A 22,225-nucleotide genomic window follows, 5' to 3' on the forward strand; every position below is an offset into this window, starting at 1 on the left:
AAACAACTCTTCACTGTTTCATTCTCCTTTGTTTCAGTTGCCCAAAAACATTCAACATAGTGAAAACATGGGCCATCCATCCTTCTTTATGTTTTATGTAAACACATAGGGCAAAGTTACATACTATGCCTTAAAGCAGTGTTCATTTTGAGGCAAATTTTGGTTTTAGTCATTTTTTGAATAACATTTCATTCATTTTTTGTGATATTTTAGTCATCTGAAATGTTTATGTTTTAGTCTAGATCTACAGCTGAGTTAGTAGATGAAAATGTATGTTGGCGCGTCGTAATGTCAGATTTTACATTAATGGTTGCATTCAGAACGCAACCAAACAGAAATGACTTTCTCTTCTCCACTAGTCCCTCCCTATATGAATAGATTTGTACATTTTCTTGTACTTACTTTAGAATGTTCTGCTCATTATCTTTGTCTTTGCATCCAACTAATTAGGTTGCTTCTAAAGGTGACATGTCTCTCCCTATACTGTATACTATAGGCTACATATTTCTTTGCCAAAGTGAAAATGATCTGAGTTGTGTTTCAGACGAGTTAGTCGACTCTCTCCCATCTTGTCAGCATGGTCGCATGATTCTTTAATGTCGTCCTCGTTTGCACTAACATCTTGTTCTCCATCTCACGACTCTGTGTTCCAACAGAATGGAGTGTGAGTCTCTGTGTAGTTTGAAGGCTGTTCTCTTGTCAGTGCGGTTGGTTTAAATCCTCCATGGGTTCCCTGAGAGCCTCAAGGAGTTTGTTGAAGGAGCCATCTGTTTCTTCTTGCCCCGTCGATCAAAGCTTTGTTCCCGACAACTGGAGTCCAAGAGTGTGAATGAAACGAGGTCGGGACTGCAATTTTCTTTTTTTCCCCTTTTGTGTTGGAATTGTAGCTTGCCGTACAAGAGTCTATAGTATACTAACTAAGCCAGTGTATAACCTCAGTCTCAACTTTAAACCGAAGTCACGGAAGTTCTTCTGAAAACCTTTAAATGTGTTTTCATAATGATAACATGAAAGTTCTCCAATAAGAACTTTCCAGGTAGTGTTTTTCAAGTCAATACTGAAATGTAGAAATACTCATTGAAATTCAACATTTCCTTGAGTAAAGGTGCTATATGGTACCGACAGCTCCAGACATTTTTGGTTTACATAGAAGTCAGTCAATTGAGCTTGCTATATTATGGTATTGGTATAAAAATGCACTTAAAGTACCAAAAGTAGAAAGTAGTATTATGCAGCAGAATGTCCCATTTCACAAGTTTTCTAATCTAAAAAAAAAATGTATGTAAATCTTTTGAAAATAGCAGCAAATCTACAAAGTAACTAGTAGTAACTAAAGTTTCAATTGCAGTGGAGTAAACGTGGGAAACATGCAACAGCAGGAAAACAAAACACCTTGTTTACAATATTATGTAGTGTAGTTATTTTTGTACCCCGTACGTGGCAAGTAGATCATAATAATGTGACATATTTTGCGGATGAAAAGATAAGCCTAACAATAGTAGCAAAGCTTTTTCACGGGCATGAAACCTCAAGTCTCTATATTATGTTCAACCTTTTACAGTTTTTCTTTCATAAATTAATGCACCTATCATACAAGAGTGACGCGCAAAAGTATAGTGAAAATAGCAGATCTACACGCTCACAGCGCGTAATAAAATAATTAAAAAAAGGTTTCCACCCGACACGGCAGCGACCATTTGTTTAATTATTTGCGGAAACACTGCAGGTTAATGTAATGGCCTCCCTGCAGGTAAAGAAAGGAAAGTGCAGAGAAATCGTTAACGTGAGGTTTTCTTCACAGCACATTGCATTGCATAGATAGAGAACACTGTTCTCTCTCTGGACCCACTGTAAATGGTAAATGGTGCATTTATATAGCGCTTTAATCCAAGGCGCTCAAACATTTATTTATTTATTCGTGCAATAAAAATGGTGAGAAAAGAAAGCCATAAAGGGCTTATACATGGTTCTCACCTAAGATAATAAAACAAATAAGTAGACAGTAATCAAACATTGGTATGCAAAACAACAAATACAACAAACAAATACACTTGTGTGCAATTGCATGTGTGTGTGTGTGTGTGTGTGTGTGTGTGTGCGTGCGTGCACCTAAGTGTACATGCGTGTGATGTCTGTATCATATTGTATGCAGAACAGAACTACATTATAAGTTAAAAGCAAGTGGCGAGGCTTGCACACACACACACACACACACACACACACACACACACACACACACACACACACACACACACACACACACACACACACACACACACACACACACACACACACACACACACACACACACACACACACACACACACACACACACACACACACACACACACACACACACACACACACACACACACACACACACACACACACACACACACACACACACACACACACACACACACACACACACACACACACACACACACACACACACACACACACACACACACACACCACAACAGCAAGCTGCTCACCAGGAGCATCAAGGACACTTCAGACACTGCCTCTGGGGGAGCCCGGGATCGAACCGGGAGCCTTAATTCCGGTTCCCAAGTGGCCGCTCTACCACCCGATCAGCCACTGTATTTCCTACTATAGTGGAAACAAAGTCACCATACCACATTTATTCAAGTACTGCTGTTATATATATATTTGAAGAACTTACTCTCAGAGTGTAAAGAAAGTCAAGAGGTAGAGAGTGGAATTAATCAATGTTCTTTTAATAGAACTGCCTCCTGAGCTCCATACATCTGTCTCTCTTATAGACAACAAGACACCATAAATACACTGGAGGTGTGGTTTAGTGGACAGATAGTCAAACAAGGATCTAATGTAGGAATAGTTCATCTGACTGACAGGCAACCAACAGGTGAGAGCCTGGCTTCCTAATGTACTGTGAGATGTAAAGAGACACCACATGTCCTTGTAAGTGGATGGCTCAACAGTGGAGTATTTTATATATTAATATACTGTGAGATGTAAAGAGACACCACATGCCCTCCCAACAGTGGAGTACATTTGCATTCCATTACACTGCACCTAAGTGCAAGTTCTGAGGTCTTTTTGGTTTTACGTGATAATTTCAAATTATTTTGATGTATACTCCATTACATCTCAGAGGCAGCTGTTTTTACTTTAGTTATACTCTGCAGATTAATACAAAACATACATTAACCACTTAATAAACCACCAATATTATACCAACAACTACTGCCACTTTCATCATCAATATCAGGTTCTTAATGTTAACATTATTACCACTACTGTTGTTTATGTGTAGAAAATAAAAAGCGTTTTTGATCAAGACGTTCGTCATCGTCATCATCGTCGTCTATTCTCCAGAGTTAAGCAGATCTAGGTAAGATCTTCAGAGAAGCACCATAACCAGTTAAAATGCATGGAACGAGTGTGTCAGTGAACCTGCGTGTGAAGGTGTGTATGTGTGTGTTAGTATCAGGATCACAGAATGACAGCCTTCCTTCATTCCAGTCCAGTTGGACTCTGATCCTCTGAGGCTTCTGCTTCAATGAGAGTTCAGTGCATGACCCTGAGGAGTATGCTGTGTATTTACCTTCATGTAAGTATATTGTCCAGAATAGACCCCCTGTGGTTCCCTTCCTCTGAAAGGACTCTGCAAACACACCTACATTCCAGCGTGTATTGTCTCCAACCTCAACATCCCAGCTGTGACTCCCTGAGTTAAAGCCCTCAGAAGCAAGGACAAACACGCGCTGGTCAAATCTCTCTGGATTTTCAGGGAGCTTCTGTTTCTCTCCACATCTCAAACTGGTCAGATCATCAGACAGGGTGTATTCTGGATGGGCAGTGTTGGGGTCCAGAATGACAGGAGTGTAGGAGACAATGTCCTTCATCTTGTCCCAGACTCTGAAGGCCAGGTTGCCCAGGTGTTTGGCCACGTCTATCAGTGCTCCTGAGACCGGCTGTGGGTCCTGCAGTGCAGTGAGCTGGACTCTCTCCATCGTGGTCTTGTAGTTCTGCAGGAATGAGACGTGTTCGGCTCTCAGCTCCTCCTCGGTGGCTCTGATCGTGTGTGAAATGGTTGATATGTCTCTGTTCAGACCCTCCATCTTCTTCTTCATCATCTGACTCTTCTGCTGCTCTTCCTCCCTCAGTGCAGTGATCCTGTCCTCCTCTTCATCATGTAGAAACCGATGAAGCTTCTTAAACTGTTCCTTCATCTGCGTCTCTGTGTGCCGAGTCTGGAACGTAATGTGTTTTGCTGTTTGGTCGTAGTTTGTTCTAGTTTTAATAAAGACCTCCAGTTTGTCCTGTAAAGGCTTCAGTGATTTCTGGACCTCCTCCTTGTGATCCAGAGCAGCCTCATGGACAGGCCTGATTCTGTGGCCGGTGTGTTTTTTAGAATCTCGACACACGAGACACGCTGGCTGTTGACATTCCAGACAGAACAGTTTGAGTTTCTCAGCGTGCAGACTGCAAGGATCCTCAGAGCCGGCTGACGTTTTCTGATGTCTCTCCTGTGTCAAGGCCTCACACAGGTTCTTCAGAGCCAGGTTACGAGGCGGACGATCCGTCGAAGATATTGCCTTACAAACTGGACACTCCTTTATTGTCTTCTCTTGCCACCAGTCCTGCAGACAGGCTTTACAGAAGCTGTGGCTACACAACAGGAGAACGGGATCTTTAAAGATGTCACGGCACACAGGACAGGAAAAGTCCTCTTCCGAGAGAGACAACTTGGAAGCCATTTTAACAAACACTCGCTCACGCAGTCAAGAAGGAACTCTGCCAGTCAGTCGTGGTAACACTCCCTCTTCCAGAATGTTCCCTGAAGTTTACTTTCACTTTGAGTCCCGTTTCTTGTTAAAGTCCATTCAGTTGACAGACAGAGTCAGCAGCAGGTTCCAGTGGTCTGTCTGGGTCAGTATTAACTCCTGTAGCTTTTGGAAAGACAGTCTGTCCTTCCTCACTGGACGTCGTTGTGTGTTTGATCTGAATGTGAATCCCATCGTCTGTCTCACTATGAGTCAGGCAAGAGGTGGAGCTGCCTTTGACTGACCTGTTGTGAAGTGCACACACCCACATATGCAGGTGTACTGACACACACACACACACACACACACACACACACACACACACACACACACACACACACACACACACACACACACACACACACACACACACACACACACACACACACACACACACACACACACACACACACACACACACACACACACACACACACACAGAAACTAGCTTTTTCTCATTCCATTCTGGGAGAGAAAGAAATGCAGTGCGATTTCAAGAGGGAGTGGTTAACCAGGTTAAGCAGGTTCCACCGGCCTAGCGTGGTAGTTGCCAACAGTAACATAAAAAAAACATTAAAAACGGAATGTCAAAATATCTACCGCGGTGGATAAGCATTAAAGTATGAGGTATAAAGTACAGCAGCCTTGTGTTCCTAAAAACAGAAAGATTGGGTATTGGGTAAGACTGATGTTATGTATCTTTCAGGACCTTTCACTGCTTCGTCTCAACCATTACTCAATGGCTCTGGTCTCAGCCACCGTGGTAGATATTTCGACATTCTGTTTTATTTAATTTTTTATGTTGCCACTATACTGTTGGAGCAGCCATGAACTACACAGGTTCATCCTTGATGTTCTGGAGCATCTTTGTAATGTTAGTGTTAGTAAAAAGCAGGTAAAAGAGTAACGTTTGAAGGTTGAAGCAGACTAACATCAGTCACTTTTCTATTCACTGTAGTAGAAGCTTGGTGCGCGAGTGCTTTCTCTGAAGCCAACAACACGTATGTATACTTTTGCTCAATTATACAGGCCTTTCACGTGCACCAGAGCATCGACTACATGATGGAATGGCTACTTATAAACTTCACTTTCTTCCACCACTGCCGTTCCGTTTCCCCTAACACTGCAGAACTACAGTATGCCGTTTCCTCCTCACGTGTGTATAAATGTTCAAGCTGTGGAGATCAATACCACTGGACCAGAACCCTCCTGGGCCAGAACCCCCCTGGCCCCGTCCATGCTATAATACCACTGCAGTGTGAACAGAACCAGAAAACGTTCGCTCTGAAAGAATATAATACCTATTCAAAGAGTTGTGCCGCATTTTTATGATTTTTCAAAAATAGCAGACTCGGTGGCGTGCTATGAGCTTGTAGATCTGCTATTTTTCAATAGCTATAGAGTATAACAGAATGCTTGAAACACCAAAATGGGATAATACCACTGCAGTGTGCTTATACAACCACGAGACCTTGGTCTGACTCCGACCGCCTGGTATCTGTCTCCATGATGAATGGCCCTCCAAACATGCAAAGAAACCTAACTAATGTCCAATAAAAATGCAAGTTGCACAAAGACGCCGATGCTGCTCTCTCTCTCTCTCTGGATCATTACCCGGCGCTGTCCTGCCCTGCTACCTGAGAAGAGGCCCCTGTTTATGTGTGTTCAGTGCAGCTCTATTGACTCTCCATGTTAACCTGATCAACAAACAGGGAGAGTTTATCTTTGCCATTGATTCCGTGTAAATAGGCTTATGCAGCGTGTCCGGCTAAGGCCGAAAGGTTACAGCTCTGTTGTATAATGTATGCATGTGGAGCCATGGCCTCTTATACTGAGCTGACTCTCAGTTGTTATAATCATCAGTCAGTGTTGGTTATGAGCTGACGTGTTGAGTAGCCGAACACTGTGGCCCCGGGACCGTCTATTCTATGCTAATATTTATAACTAGGACTATTGCTATCAATAAATCATATAGTTATCATGCTGGTGGATGGAAATTAAGCCACGTGGGCAAAGCGTTCCGGCTTTCTGGCCAACACGGCTTTTTCCCGCAAGCTTCATTTCCATCCACCAGCTGTCTAAAAACCAGGAAGAGACGCCTGCCGTGAGCGACTTTTGGTCGCGCCTAGTCGCCTAGGTCTAGATACACTGACTGACAGACAGACAGACAGACAGACAGACAGTGTTGGAGGTGTAGCATAAGCAGTGAAAATTTAAGCATGAAAACAAATGAATACAAGCTAGCTTTACGAGAGGCCTTATAACCAACCACAGTGTTAATCCCATCCTGTGAATTATAAGTGGGAAGGGAAGAAAGCATGATTCTCTTATCGAGGATGCCCATGCAGCCCATTCAATACCCAGCCTGCGCACAGCTGCGCTAGAGAACGGACAAAGGATGAAGCGTTTCAGCAGCGGGTGGTAATATGATACAGTTAACTGGGAGATATTTCAATAGGCTCTCTGTGATTTGTGCACCGGCGTTGTGTCTATATATCCTCCCATCCTCTCTGTCTCTCTCTCTCTCTCTCTGTCTCCCCTGCATATATAGCATAGGAGAAATACATCAATTAATTGAGTGGATTTCCATGCAAGGCTTTGAGGGATGAAAAGTTGCCTGTGTTTCTCCAGGATAAATATTTTACAACACTACCACCCGGCCCTCGTGTTGTTGTTTGTCATATCAGGCTGAAATGATGTCGCCGTGTGTGTACAATTCTGTTCCTGTATATGTGTGTGTGTGCGTGTGTTTGTTTATTTATTTTGACACAGTTCCATTTCTTTGGATGCTTCCACGGTGCTCTAGCCGGTGCACCTATAATACTACCCTGCATGATAAAAGGGGGACAGTATTTCCATGAACTCAAGGCTCTCCTTTCAAATGGAATGCTATAGCCTAGTGAGACATATTTCTTTTGGTCAACATATTGTCGCTGTCGGATGTAAACCTTGTATGTCCAAAACCGAGAGACCATTCCTTTGTTCTTCTTATAAGTTTAAAATATCTGATTTGTACACTCTCAGAGTTAAATTAACTTTGATTTTACTATGTACATTGGGGTCCCAGAGACAGAAATGCCATTCAATGGGGGGTCCGTATAGTCTAATTCAGGTCAAACGGGGAGGGTCCTTGAAATTAAAATGGTTGAAAATTAATCACTGCTAGAGCCGTGAAAATCTTCTCTTATGGGGGTCCTTGGCATATATTTTCGAATGGGGGTCTAATGAGTATCATTTTGGGGGTCCTTGACATGAACCAAACTGCTCTAGGGGTCCCGGACCGCCGGTTGAAGACCCCCTGGCGTAGAATGAGAGCTGCATTCCTCAGTTCTTCATCCAATGGGAAGGATCCGTTTCTCTCTATTTGAGGCTCTAGGGATTAATGCTGCATAGCAATTTAGATATTAACCTATTTTGGACTGAGGTCGTTTTAAAAAAAGGCTTCTAAATCCTAATAGTTTTCTGAAAAACCCATGTTTCTATATGTCAGTTGTGCTCAACCTTTTTTATGTCAAGGACCCCCAGAATTATCTCTATTGGGCCGCGGACCCCAATCTGAAAATATATAGTTCCAGGGACCCCCCCAGAAGCCAATATTTTAGTAAAGAATGTTCGCTCTGAAATATATATTCAAAGATTTGCGCCACATTTTCACGACTTTTCAAAAATAGCAGACCTACAAGCTCGTAGCGCGCCACTCGGTGGCGCGCTATGAGCTTGTAGATCTGCTATTTTTCAATAGCTAAAGCATAACATAATGCTAAACACTAAAAGGGTTTCCCGCCCAAATTGGGTTAACCCATTCTGAACGGGAACCCATTTTGGTGTCTGCATCATGTCATGCTTTAGCTATTGAAAAATAGCAGATCTACAAGCTCATAGCGCGCCACCGAGTGGCGCGCTACGAGCTTGTAGGTCTGCTATTTTTGAAAAATCGAAGAACGACTGACATTTTTAGAATCTGATCTCAGGTCAGAATGGGTTCATCAGACCAGTGTGTGTCCAGTGGAAACCTCGTATGAATCTGATCTCAGGTCAGAATGGGTTAAGCAGGAACCGTGCATGTGCATGAAAAAGCCCAGGAGATAAATGTCATTGGACTTTCATACAGAGCCCGGTCTGTTCCACAGAGACACTTATTTAGCAATTCATTAAAAGTTCAAATTCAATTTAAAAGCTGCCGCGCGACAGATAACAATACTAATAATTTAATGGCTTAATAGTGCACTTTCCAATTATTCTTTTAGAGGAACGCATGTGCTGTGTGTGTGTGTGTGTGTGTGCACGTGCATGCATGTGCACGTTGTGCTAAAAAGATGAATTGTAGGTCGAAAACAATTAGGGCTGCATGGTGTGTCATCATGGCTAAAAGATCTGTCATCCTTTCTCCATTTGGAAAAAATTAAATATACGGTTAGAGGCTCATTGAACAACTTCTACAGAACCTGGGACCCATTCCTCACATACATTAACTCCTTAACCACAATCTAAGTATAGGAACTAATTCCAATATTCCCCCCTCCACTGCGAGTATGCGTATATGTGTACGTGCATGTATAGATGTGTGCTCGGATATGTGTATGTATGTAGATGTAGACATGTACGGTATGTATATGTGTATGTACACATGCATATATTTGTGTGTGTGTATGTATGTATGTACATATATATATAGTTGAAAATGAAATAGCTCAATTTGTTTTTGTTACATTGCTTCCATTATTGCTAGCACTTAACTTTAATCGGTACTTTAATGCATGATTCTCAAGTATAGTAACTTATTCTGTTTCCCCCGGGGCATGGGAGGGCGAGGGCGGGTGGATAGTTATGAGGGTTTGTTCTGTTCTGTTTTGTTTTCCTTTGTTTTGTTTACTGTTCTGTTTTGTCTCTTGTTTTATCCCCTATGTCTCGTTTGTGGTCATATGTCTTGTATTTTAAATGGAAAAAACCCAATAAAAATATATTAAAAAAAAAAGAAAACAATTAGGGCTGCAACTATGATTATCTGCTTAGTAATTATTCAATTGATTACTTTTTATTGGATTAATCGAGTAATTGATAAGTGTTTCGTGTTTGTTCGTTTTGTTTAATTGTTTTAAATGTTTTATTTATTAATTATATCAATGAAAGAACAACAGAACATTATAACATATATGGAGTCTGTGGTGGATTATTTAGTCTCCGAGTCTCCATAGCTTGGTGGAACTGAGTTGATCAATTCACGACATATTCACAAACTATGGAAAATATGTGTGGGGATTTCCTTCCCTGGTATAGGCTACTGATCGGTGGTTTGCGAGATTAGCCCCAGATGGATCGATGGACGAACGGACATCAAACATACAATAGCCTACTACATACATAAATACAGACGCGTTTTTCGGAAAACCGATGGAGAAACGCTGCAAGAAATCCGAAAATCGAGCCCGGTGTGTATAGGGACCTTAACGGTCTTCTCGATTGTTCGCCCCTTAACCCATTTAGACCTCGATTCTACACAATGTCTTCTAAATCATGACAGTTTTCTGAAAAACCCTATGTTTCTATGACAGTGGTGCTCAAACTATTTCATGTCCAGGAACCCAAAAAATTATATGTATTTGGCCTCCGACCCCCATGTCAAAATAAGTTGTTCCAGGGACCCCCTCCAGAAGCAGAGATTTGAGTTAAAAACGGAGACAGCGGAGAAACGTTCGCTCTGAAAGAATCAAAGGTTTGCGCAACATTTCCGCGATTCCAAAAAATATAGCAGATCTACAAGTTCATAGCTCGCTATGAGCTTGTAGATCTGCTATTTTTCAATAGCTAAACTATAACAATGCTTAAAACACCTTAAAATAGCAATTATATATTATAAGCTCATCACGAGTCTCGTTGTCGCCTTATAGATGGTCTAACTTCAAACATTCTGAATCCCATCCATCTCTCATGCAGATGAGTTTCCATATAGGATCCAGATTTGCATAGAGAGAGATTTCCATAAAACCTTCAGAACTTCAGGGTAACAATACGGTGACACCTGCACTTTGTCTTCTGGATGGAGCCTCATACACGTTAGATGTTGAAGAAATGATAGCTGCCAGGACATGCATTATGCAAATTACATTCCACACAGCTACTGTCACTGTACAGGGAAGTCACTGGGAACCATCACATCTCCCATATAATACTTTATATCGTCAAGGGCCTTTCTGTGTGGAGTCTGCATGTTCTCCCCGTGTCCCCTAGGGTAGGTACCCTCACTAAAAACATGAAGTATTCCTGGTCTCTAAAACTGCCTCCCCCTGGCCAGCCGGGGCGCCTGATGGAGGGGAAAGGAACTGGTCGGAATAACGCGTTCCTTCCATGCGCTACGTCCGGCCGGGGAAACTCTCCCGTCAGGTGAAAAGAAGCAGCTTGGACTCCTCATGCATAGAAGGAAGCATGAGGTCAGTCCGCTGCCCCCCCCCAGGTTGGCAGAGGAAGTGTTGCCCAACAGATTGTTAAACACAACACCTTGTGATGTAGCGTAGCGCCCAACAGATTGTTAAACACAACACCTTGTGATGTAGTGTAGCGCCCAACAGATTGTTAAACACAACACCTTGTGATGTAGCATACAGCATAGAGCCCAACACCTTGTGATGTAGCGTGTAGCCCAACAGAATGTTAAACACAACACCTTGTGATGTAGCGTGTAGCCCAACAGAATGTTAAACACAACACCTTGTGATGTAGCGTGTAGCCCAACAGAATGTTAAACACAACACCTTGTGATGTAGCGTGTAGCCCAACAGAATGTTAAACACAACACCTTGTGATGTAGCGTGTAGCCCAACAGAATGTTAAACACAACACCTTGTGATGTAGCGTAGCGCCCAACAGATTGTTCACTTGGTTCTGGATCTCAGTTGGGAACGTGTGGGAAAAACATCTGCAGCTATTTTCGGCCTTTCCATCACCTCAGACGAGAAATAATGATGTGGGGGAGGGAGAGAGAGAGAGAGAGAGAGAGAGAGAGAGAGAGAGAGAGAGAGAGAGAGAGAGAGAGGAAACAAATAAACAGGGGGGTTTTGTACAATACAATACATTTGAAAGTTTATTCGGAAGTCATGTCAGTAGTGAATTGGGGAACAAGTCAACAGTTATTGAAATCCAAGGTTACAGCAAATCTCTAACAAGGCCTATAATACAAATGATAATGCGGTAGGAGTTAGTTGTTTGTGTGTGTGTGTGTGTGTGTGTGTGTGTGCACTCCAAAAAAAGAATAATAACCAGAAAATAAACACAGAAAACAACAATCTTTACCCAGTAAAATCAATGATAGGTATACTCATCATACCTAAAGTCTCTTTACAGTTTCCCTGTCAATTCATTCAAAACCTTACAAAGCCCTTTAGTTTTTTTTTCGTTTTGGATAATATAAATGCCAGTTTATTCTAATGTTATGTTAATACAAAAAAAAAAAAACGAAAAAAAAAAAAAAACAGTCTTGATAAAATCCACATACAAAATACTGAAATAAAATAAAATAATATATACATACCTTTGTACATAGTGGGTAAAAAACAACGACGACAATACAATACGATACGAAGAATGTTTTTCTAATGGAGCTACAGTATGTGCTCTCGAGAGTTTACGGGAAAGCTATATTGGTCTGAGTCGATAATATACGGTTGGTCTTTACGTTTTGGTTTTAACCCATTCTGACCTGAGATCAGATTCATACGAGGTTTCCACTGGACACACACACTGGTCTGATTAACCCATTCTGACCTGAGATCAGATTCTAAAAATGTCAGTTGTTCTTCGATTTTTCAAAAATAGCAGACCTACAAGCTCGTAGCGCGCCACTCGGTGGCGCGCTATGAGCTTGTAGATCTGCTATTTTTCAATAGCTAAAGCATGACATGATGCTGACACCGAAATGGGTTCCCGTTCAGAATGGGTTAAGCCACGAGTTATGCCTGGCGGTGTCGCGCATATATACCCTGGCCACAGCATCCTGTGTGCGACCGAGTATAAAGGTCCCCCACACACACCGAGCGCGTTTTGTCGGATTTCTATAGCGGCGTTTCTCCATCGTTTTTTTTACCGAAAAACGCGTCCGGTGTGCGACCACCTTAACTCTGGCTTAAAGCGGCGTCCTGGAGTGGCGTAGTAGTAGAGGAGGTCGGCGGGTCTCAACCTATAGGTTTCGGAACCGGGGACTACTTGGAAAAATCTCAAAAGCGTTGGCGGTCCAAACCCATCTGAGGACGATTATTCTAAAAAATAAAAATAAAGGTTTCTAAATCCTAAAAGGTTTCTGAAAAACCCCATGTTTCTAATAGGTCAGTGGTGCTCAACCTTTTCCATGACAAGGACCACTAGAATTATCTGTATTTGGCCGCGGACTCCCCCCCCCTTACGAGCTTGTAGATCTGCTATTTTTCAATAGCTAAAGTGTAACATAAATGCTTAAAACACCAAAAGGGGGTTCCCGTCCAGAATGGGTGAGTGTGTTCATTGTAATGATCAATTGTGTTCCGCCTTGGATCAGTGGAACCGACATAAGTGTATACTTTAACCCATTCTGACCTGAGATCAGATTCATACGAGGTTTCCACTCGACACACACACTGGTCTGATTAACCCATTCTGACCTGAGATCAGATTCTAAAAATGTCAGTCGTTCTTCGATTTTTCAAAAATAGCAGACCTACAAGCTCGTAGCGCGCCACTCGGTGGCGCGCTATGAGCTTGTAGATCTGCTATTTTTCAAAAGCTAAAGCATGACATGATGCGGACACCAAAACGGGTTCCCGTTCAGAATGGGTTAAGTTCTTATTTATTGGTGTCACTTCTTAAAATGAATGTTACGGTATCATTAAAACCTTAGTGTTCGATCGGCCAATTATTTGGCGGCCCCCACATGCAATACCCTCTCGGCCCACCGAGTGGTCCCCGGACCCACAGGTTGAGAACCCCCGGCCACATGACAGGTGAGCATTAGCTAAATTCATTGACTTCTCGTCTGTGCAACACGTTCCCTATCGCCACACTGAAGGCAAAAAAATACCCCATCCCCCCCACCCAAAAAAATAACTAAAACAAAGAGAGAAAAAGTATTCAAGGGAAACTTCACCAATTTTGCAAAAAATATGTTAATGGCATTTAGAAGATTTATAACACTTTCCTGGGGGTCTTTGTGTGTGTAATATGTGGTTTTTAGATATTTTAGAGCCCAGTGTCTCTAATGTCATGGACACTGGGCTCACTTCCTTCCTGGACTACGATTCCCATAATGCTTTCGTGCACTGCTCCTCCTTGTGGATAGGGGGAGGGATTGTTGTCGATCGACTCTAGAGTGGTGTGGCTATTGTTAGCTGCTACACACACATTCACAACAACATCCGGTCCGTCGGTAAAAGTGGTCCGTGTTTATAAATCGACTGGGCGCTATAATGTAATGGATTAAATAACCCCGGGCTTAACATTATGCAAAAAGGGTGAAGTGTCCCTCTAAGGAGTGGGAGGGTCAGAGTGAGGTATTCATCGTGTTGAAGCTGGGTGTGAGGATGATGAATGAGGAATGTGTGTATATAATAGCGCTGGGCGGGAACAGAAACAACAACAACAACACAAACCAACGCCGTCTCAGTCCAAAAAAGCCATATTGTGACTTCTCGGGACGAAACGTGACCAAACGTCAAACGGTGATTTGAAGGTGGTGGAGGGTTGGGGGGGGGGCTAATAAGTCACACGTTGAGTTTAAGTGTTGAGTTACGATTCTGTCCCTATCGGGAAATAACTCGAACGGCACAGAGTCGTCGGCTCAATTTCCGACATTCCTGGAGTGTCCCAGTACCGTTTGACTGGTATATACGGGGTAATTAACCCCTTCAAGTCAACCGTTGGACATTTTGTAATTTGCAATGACAAAAACAACCGTGTTGGGAGCCGGGGGGGCGGTGGGGGTAGGGGAGAGAGAGAGAGAGAGGGAGAGGGGGGCATGGGTGGGATGCAGGAGAGGGTAATGCAGGGTTTTGGGAGTAATAAGAGAGGCTAATGCAGGAGTTATTCGTCCGATGGCTTTCGGCCGAGTCGTCAGCGTCTATTTTTTCTCGTTTCATTGTACGATTCCCGAGTCGATGGATGTCTGTTTGCGGGTGGTCTTGGGTGGCGGTGGGGGCGGGGTCTTGCTGGGCAGAGGAGGAGGCAAGTGCTGTGGACAGAAAAGACCAGACGAGATGGTAAACGTTCAAAAGGTTTCCACCTCCAGCTTGAGTTCGGGTGAAATAAGTCATGGGAATTTAGAGAATAGTGAAAGAAACAAAGGAGAAAGAAATAGAACAAAGCCCAGTACACAATGTCAAATATACATTAGACAATAAAAACTCACACCTGTGTGAAGTGAGGGGAGCTTTGTGTTGCCACAATCATATTTGGCCTAATTTCTCCTTTCATTGTCAATTTTCATTTACAGTATGTGGCTTTGTTCTATTTCTTCTCCTTGTTTCTTTCCACTATTCTCTAAATTCCAATGACTTATTTCACCCACTCTTTCCCCCCCCCGTTTTTTATATTTGTAGATTTAAAACTGTGTACATTGGTATAATGTAGCATTCTAGCTGATCTTGAGGCCTACAGAAAAAAGCAAAAAAAAATAGCTTATTTTTTTCTTATCAACTAGTACCAACAAGGTCAACTAGTGGATTTACTAGTGGACTAGTTGAATAGTGGACTAGTTGAATAGTGGACTAGTTGAATAGTGGACTGGTTGAATAGTGGACTAGTTGCTTAAAGTCCTGCTGTGGAGCTGGTTTCTAATGTCAGTAACCCACAGCGTTCTCCAATTTTTCTGTTTTCTTTGTTGAATAGGTCGGCTTCAAGAAACAACACGAAAAAACCTTCATCCCTTTTGGCACTTATTGAACGCTCTAAATGGGAAGAGAATATCTCCCCCGTCTCCCTTCTGGCCAGAGATGAGCTTTAAATGGGAGGAGAATATCTCCCCCGTCTCCCTTCGGCCAGAGATGAGCTTTTTACACATTAAATGTCAACTCATTTAAATCCTTTTCACATCCTTTAGTCCATTTTGGCCTGACGTCGAAATTTTAAAAATGTCTTGAAAATCCTGACAGTTTTCTGAAAACCCTTATGTTTCTGTCTGTTCAGTGGTGCTCAATATTTCATGTCAAGGGGACCCCAAAAATGATATGTAATATGCCCCATCTGAAAATATGTTGTTCCAGGGACCTCCACAGGAGCAAATATTTGAGTTAAAATGTTCACTCTGTAATAATATATCATTCAAAGATTTTCACGACTTTTCAAAAATAGCAGACCTACAAGAGCTTGTAGATCTGCTATTTTTCAATAGCTAAAGCATAACATAATGCTGACACCAAAAGGGGATCCCGCCCAAAATGGGTTAAAAACCACCAAAAAACGTTCACCTCACATCGCTGCATAAAAAGATCCAGCCGTGGCTGGAAAAAAAACCGACGGCTTTGGCATATCCGACAAGATTGAACATTTACTTTTATTCGCACGCTCACGTCTCAAAAAATAACGAGAGAAAACCCACTCGAGCGTCCGTAAGAACAAGACTTTGGCCTTCATCAATGTCAAGCTCTCTGGGGCTCGTCAATGTCAATGTCAAGGACCCTTTGGACTCGGAGAGGGAGAGGAAGGGCTGTCACTTGAGGCCTCAGAGAACATCTGCTCTCACTACATTATCCCATTCTGGGGCGGGAACCCCTTTTGGTGTTATAGCATTACGTTATGCTTTAGCTATTGAAAAATAGCAGATCTACAAGCTCATAGCGCGCCACCGAGTGGCGCGCTACGAGCTTGTAGGTCTGCTATTTTTTGAAAAACCGAAGAACGACTGACATTTAGAAACATAGCTTTTTCAGAAAACGGTCAGGATGTATAGAAGACATTTTTTTTAGAATCTGATCTCAGGTCAGAATGGGTTATAATACCGGGCCTCTCCCTCCCAGAGCCACTCACTGCCGCTCCGCTCCACTTTACTACGGTGTCCGCGGGGCCGTGACAGAGGATAAATAAGATTAGTTAACCCATTCTGACCTGAGATCAGATTCTAAAAATGTCTTCCACATCCTGACAGTTTTCTGAAAAAAGCTATGTTTCTATGTCAGTCGTTCTTTGATTTTTCAAAAATATCAGATCTACAAGCTGTAGGTGGCGCGCTATGAGCTTGTAGATCTGCTATTTTTCAATAGCTAAAGCATAACATAATGCTGACACCAAAAGGGGTTCCCGCCCAGAATGGGTTAACAGCCGAGGAGCCGCGGAGAGGAGAGGAGAGGAGAGGATGGCGGCTAGCGTAGCCGCCGGGCGAGCATGCCAGCGAGCGCTGCCCGAGAAGGAGCCGCTGATTAACAGCGGGGGGGAGCAGCTGCTGATGGATGCGAGGGCTAAAGTAATCATCCAATCAATCACGCTCCTCCGTGAGCGGAGCGGAGCGGGCGTCGGCTTGTGGAGGAGGAGGTGAATAAATAACCCACCACGCTGCGCCGCGGCGGTAACGGACCCTCGCTTACTACCTGTCTGTCTGACAGACAGACAGACAGACAGACAGACAGACAGACATGTATACGCTGTACACGCACACACGGACGCACACGCGCACGCACGCCAGTGTTGTTTTCGTCGACTAAAACTAAGACGAAAAATCTTCGTCGACTACCTTTTTCCACTGACAAAAACGAATGGAAACTAAATGAAAACTAAGCTATGGTGACTAAAACTAAAAAGACTAAATATACTGACAATTTCGTCGACAAATAAAAACTAGACTAAAATATTAGGAAGGGACTAGTGGACAAGAGATCCACTATAAGTCATTTTACTCTAGGTTGCATGCTGAAAATCGCCGATCTACAAGCTCACAACGCGTCACGTTGCGACGCGTTGTGAGCTTGTAGATCGGCGATTTTCAGCAAGTGTAAAAACAGTCATTACGACGGCATCAAGGCCCACCAAAACACATTTTAGTCAACAAAATCACCTGTAGATTTAGTCGACTAAAATCTTTTGACATTTAGTCGACTAAAACTAGAATAACACTAAGATATTTCCAGGTGACTAAAATGTGACTAAAACTAAAATGACGTTTCAGTCCACAGACTAAATGACTAAACAAAAAATAGAAATTTGCTGCCAAAAACAACACTGCACAAAACGCACAATGAAACAAAGAAACGCCCCTATACCCTTTGATGATGTGCCGGGGGTGGCGGGGGCGTGGTGGGGCTCGTCAGCGCCTCCTGCTGGTGGCTGTGGTGGTGGTGGAGGTGGTGGTGGTTGTTGTCCAGCAGGTTCCCGTAGTCCCCCGTGCTGCCTTTGACCGGCAGCGGGGGAGGGGTCTCCGAGGCCTTGCTGCTGTCGGGACAGCCCAGACCGTTCAGCTCCAGATCTACACAGGGGGAGAGGGGTCAGAGGTCAGCGCTCAGCGGCAGGGGAGAGAGATATCTAAGAAAAAAGTATCAATAAGGATTACTGCGATGAAATACTCTGTTGACCCATTAAGACCTGAGACCCTTTCTAAAAAAAAATAAGTCTTCTCTAAATCAGGGGTAGGCAACCTTAGGCACGGGTGCCAACATTGGCACAGGGGAAGGTGATCACTGGCACACTGGTATAAGTGTGAGAGAGAGAGAAGTTTTTCCTTTTCATTCCAAAAAAGTTAAGTCTACTCACATCTTCAAATGACATCCTGCACATAATTGTACATTTAAAATCCTAACTCATGACTGGGGATGGGAGATAGGTGGGTTATTGCTCTGAGTTTAACCCATTCTGACCTGAGATCAGATTCATACGAGGTTTCCACTGGACACACACTGGTCTGATTAACCCATTCTGACCTGAGATCAGATTATAAAAATGTCAGTCGTTCTTCTATTTTTCTAAAAATAGCAGACCTACAAGCTCGTAGCGCGCCACTCGGTGGCGCGCTATGAGCTTGTAGATCTGCTATTTTTCAATAGCTAAAGCATGACATGATGCTAACACCAAAATGGGTTCCCGTTCAGAATGGGTTAATGGTATTCATCCTGATGTGAAAGAAAAATATTTCTAAGGTGTATCCCATGGACAATCAAAATCAGTTGGGAATATTTAATTTTGATGTGGTGTCATAATTATATATGGCACACTGACTATCACGAAAATGAAAACATGGCACTTAATTAATGTGAAAAAGGTTGCAGACCCCTGCTCTAAATCCCTAAAACCCCATGTTTCTATGTCAGCGGTGCTCAAACTATTTCATGTCAAGGAAGCCCCAGAATTATCTGCATTTGACCGCGGACACCGCCATCTGGAAATATGCTGACCAAAAGGGGTTCCCGTCCTGAATGGGTTGAGGTACTTTCGGACGGGCATCGACTGACACAGACGTTGTCACCTGGATCAGCTCCAGGTCTGCTCATGCGTCCACAAAGCGTAATAAAACACAATCCAGGTCTGGTCGACTAAATTCTTATGATATTTAGTCAACTGAAACTATTCAAAAGATTATGGCACGCACGCACACACACGCTCTCACACACACGCGCACACACACACACGCACACACACAGGTTCTTACTGGAGCCCGTGTGCAGGCTGAAGGAGAGCTTGCTCCGGGGCGTGATGGGAGGGGGTCCCGGCGAGGAGGAGGACAACGAGGAGGAGGACGGAGGGGGTCCCGGGGACACCGACAGACGCTTGTCCCCTCCCATCAGGTTGAGAACCTGGCTCTTTGGTCTCTGAGGCCGCAGGGGGCTGATCTGGAAGAGAGACAGAGAGAGAGAGACAGAGTGTTATCAACCGTTTTCACATCAAAGGCCCATTTTTTATTCAGCCACGGACCACCATTTGACGACATTTGTCCGCCTCTCAGACCCGACGCGTAGAATATTTTGTTGTCATTGGATAAGATTGTGTCCACAATTCCATGCTGTCTAAGTTGATGTTGGTACCACAGGAGAGAGAACAGGCAAACGTTGATCAGAATCACATTCTGTATCAAATTAACTTAAGTAATGCAGAGGTTTAACAATAATTAATAACATGAAACCAAATGGACACGTAGCCCCGGCCTAGATCATACGGTATGGGCCCCTCGCCCGGAGAGAAAGAACATCCGTGTGTATCTCTTGGGAAAGTGGAGATAATTGACTAAATACACGTTTTGTGCCAGAACTTTCACATGGATATAAAAACTAGAGGACCATATATTTCACTCCACGTCTTTGGAATTGTTTGAATGGGTGAGTACAAACGGAGCACTTATCACATTTAGGCCGCCATAATTCAATTCAACCAGGAACAGTAGGAAGGGATCTACGCCTGCTCTGATACATGAACATCTACAAAGTTAATTAAATGATCACAGGCGTTCTCTAGGTCTAATGGACCCGTCCGTACCTTTCATTTTACGCTCTCAGGCGTAATAATAAGGGTCCATTTGGTGACCGACTCTCCCATCATTTAGCTGAGCGTTTAAATGCCTATACCATAATCTTAAACAAACCCATAACCTGGAACTTGTCCTAATTGTAAGCCTGTGGACGACATGGAAATGTGTGTCCTCGCAATGCCTCATTTAACCCATTTTGGGCGGGAACCCCTTTTGGTGCTTTATAGCTATTGATAGAAGATCTACAAGCTCAGACCTACAAGCTCGTAGCGCGCCACCGAGTGGCGCGCTACGAGCTTGTAGGTCTGCTATTTTTGAAAAATCGAAGAACGACTGACATAGAAACATCAGCTTTTTCAGAAAACTGTCAGGATGTAGAAGACATTTTTAGAATCTGATCTCAGGTCAGAATGGCTTAAGTTATTTCACAACTTCCCCTACACTTGACGGGACATTAAGTCCCGTCAAGGACTATTAGTCCTGTATTGTAATATATAAGTACAGTACACACACACACACACACACACACACACACACACACACACACACACACACACACACACACACACACACACACACACACACACACACACACACACACACACACACACACACACACACACACACACACGCGATCAGATAATGTCACGATATATATATACATAGGTCATTATTGAGCACTCAAAGTTGGAAAACTTGGAATTACACACGGAATCGATATATGAAGCCGCGCTGCTGAGATCAGCCGCTGGAAGTTATCCAAACTGCATCTAAATGGAAGACCGTGGCCAAGAAGGGAGGGTCGATACGCTACGGGATCATTTACAGGAGGCTAACTGCTGTTACTGCTCCTGTCCAGAGCATCCGTCCAGGACTCCAGACACACACTAAGACCATGTTTAGACCATTCAGGACCGGAGAAACCCCTTTTGGTGCAGGTTTAGCAGATCTACAAGCTCATAGTGCGGCATATGAGCTCATAGAGTGCCACGCTACGAGCTTGTAGATCTGCTATTTTTTTGAAAAATCGTGAAAATGGTGGCGCAAATCTTTGCATATATATATATATTCTTGCAGGAGGTTTTTAACTCAAATCTTTGCTTCCGGGGACGTCCCTGAAACTACATCTTTTCAAATGTTTGAGAACGACTGACATAGAAACAGGTTTTTCAGAAAACTGTCAGGATTTAGAAGGCATTCGTATAGAATCGTCCTCAGGTCTAAATGGGTTAGACTAGGGATGCAACTATGCATTATTCAGTGGTATTCAGTATAAAGCAGTGGTTTTAATAGACCAGTGGTCCTTGAGGGGGTTCCAGGTGGTCCACAGCTAAATGATGGAGAGTTGGTAACCAAATGAACCCGTATCCCATAACACCCGTAACACTTAATTTATTCACAGGATGTCTATACGCAATTAGAGAATGTAGAAGAAGTGTTATTTTACAGATCATTCTATCGATTACGTCTTCATACTTCATTTAAATAATCAATGTGCGTGCGTGTGTGTGTGTGTGTGTGTGTGTGTGTGTGTGTGTGTGTGTGTGTGTGTGTGTGTGTGTGTGTGTGTGTGTGTGTGTGTGTGTGTGTGTGTGTGTGCGTGCGTGCGTGCGTGTTGATCGGTAAATAAATGCAATGCACATATTAAAGCACTTTGGATAAAGGCACTATAAAAATGCACCATTTACCATTCAATGTCTCCCCCTTTTGATACCTCCCAAGGGGAATGTTAATGTGTTAAAAAGCAACATTCTAATTTGACAAACTCATTCTCATCATCATCATTCTCATTTGTGTGCTTACTATTAACCCATTCTGAACGGGAACCAATTTTGGTGTTTAGCATCATGTTATGCTTTAGCTATTGAAAAATAGCAGATCTACAAGCTCATAGCGCGCCACCGAGTGGCGCGCTATGAGCTTGTAGGTCTGCTATTTTTTGAAAAATCGAAGAAAGACTGACATTTTTAGAATCTGATCTCAGGTCAGAATGGGTTAATCAGACCAGTGT

The 22,225-nt window shown here is 43.1% G+C and overlaps 2 protein-coding genes across 2 annotated transcripts in view; both read right to left on the reverse strand.

Annotated features, from left to right (window-relative positions):
• Positions 1–3,050: 3,050 nt before the first annotated feature.
• LOC308333504 (E3 ubiquitin-protein ligase TRIM35-like) lies at positions 3,051–4,926 on the reverse strand. Its single transcript, XM_080789960.1, has one exon. It carries the CDS (start codon positions 4,746–4,748, stop codon positions 3,366–3,368), a length of 1,383 nt encoding a protein of 460 aa, XP_080646086.1. The 5' UTR covers positions 4,749–4,926; the 3' UTR covers positions 3,051–3,365.
• A 9,840-nt stretch (positions 4,927–14,766) lies between these two features.
• Positions 14,767–22,225, reverse strand: part of dock1 (dedicator of cytokinesis 1) — a 458,484-nt gene continuing 451,025 nt past the window's right edge. Inside the window, 3 exon segments of the mRNA XM_080789704.1 lie at positions 14,767–15,003; positions 18,023–18,225; positions 19,402–19,582. Of these exon segments, the coding sequence (XP_080645830.1) occupies positions 14,908–15,003; positions 18,023–18,225; positions 19,402–19,582 (480 nt within the window). The 3' untranslated portion in view covers positions 14,767–14,907.

Source organism: Protomyctophum bolini (assembly GCF_963924005.1).
Source record: "Protomyctophum bolini genome assembly, chromosome: 18".
Classification (NCBI taxonomy): Eukaryota; Metazoa; Chordata; class Actinopteri; order Myctophiformes; family Myctophidae; genus Protomyctophum; species Protomyctophum bolini.

What these genes read in the sequence shown, in the direction of transcription:
- LOC308333504 (XM_080789960.1), bottom strand. Translation starts at nt 4,748, where the DNA reads ATGGCTTCCAAGTTGTCTCTCTCGGAAGAGGACTTTTCCTGTCCTGTG.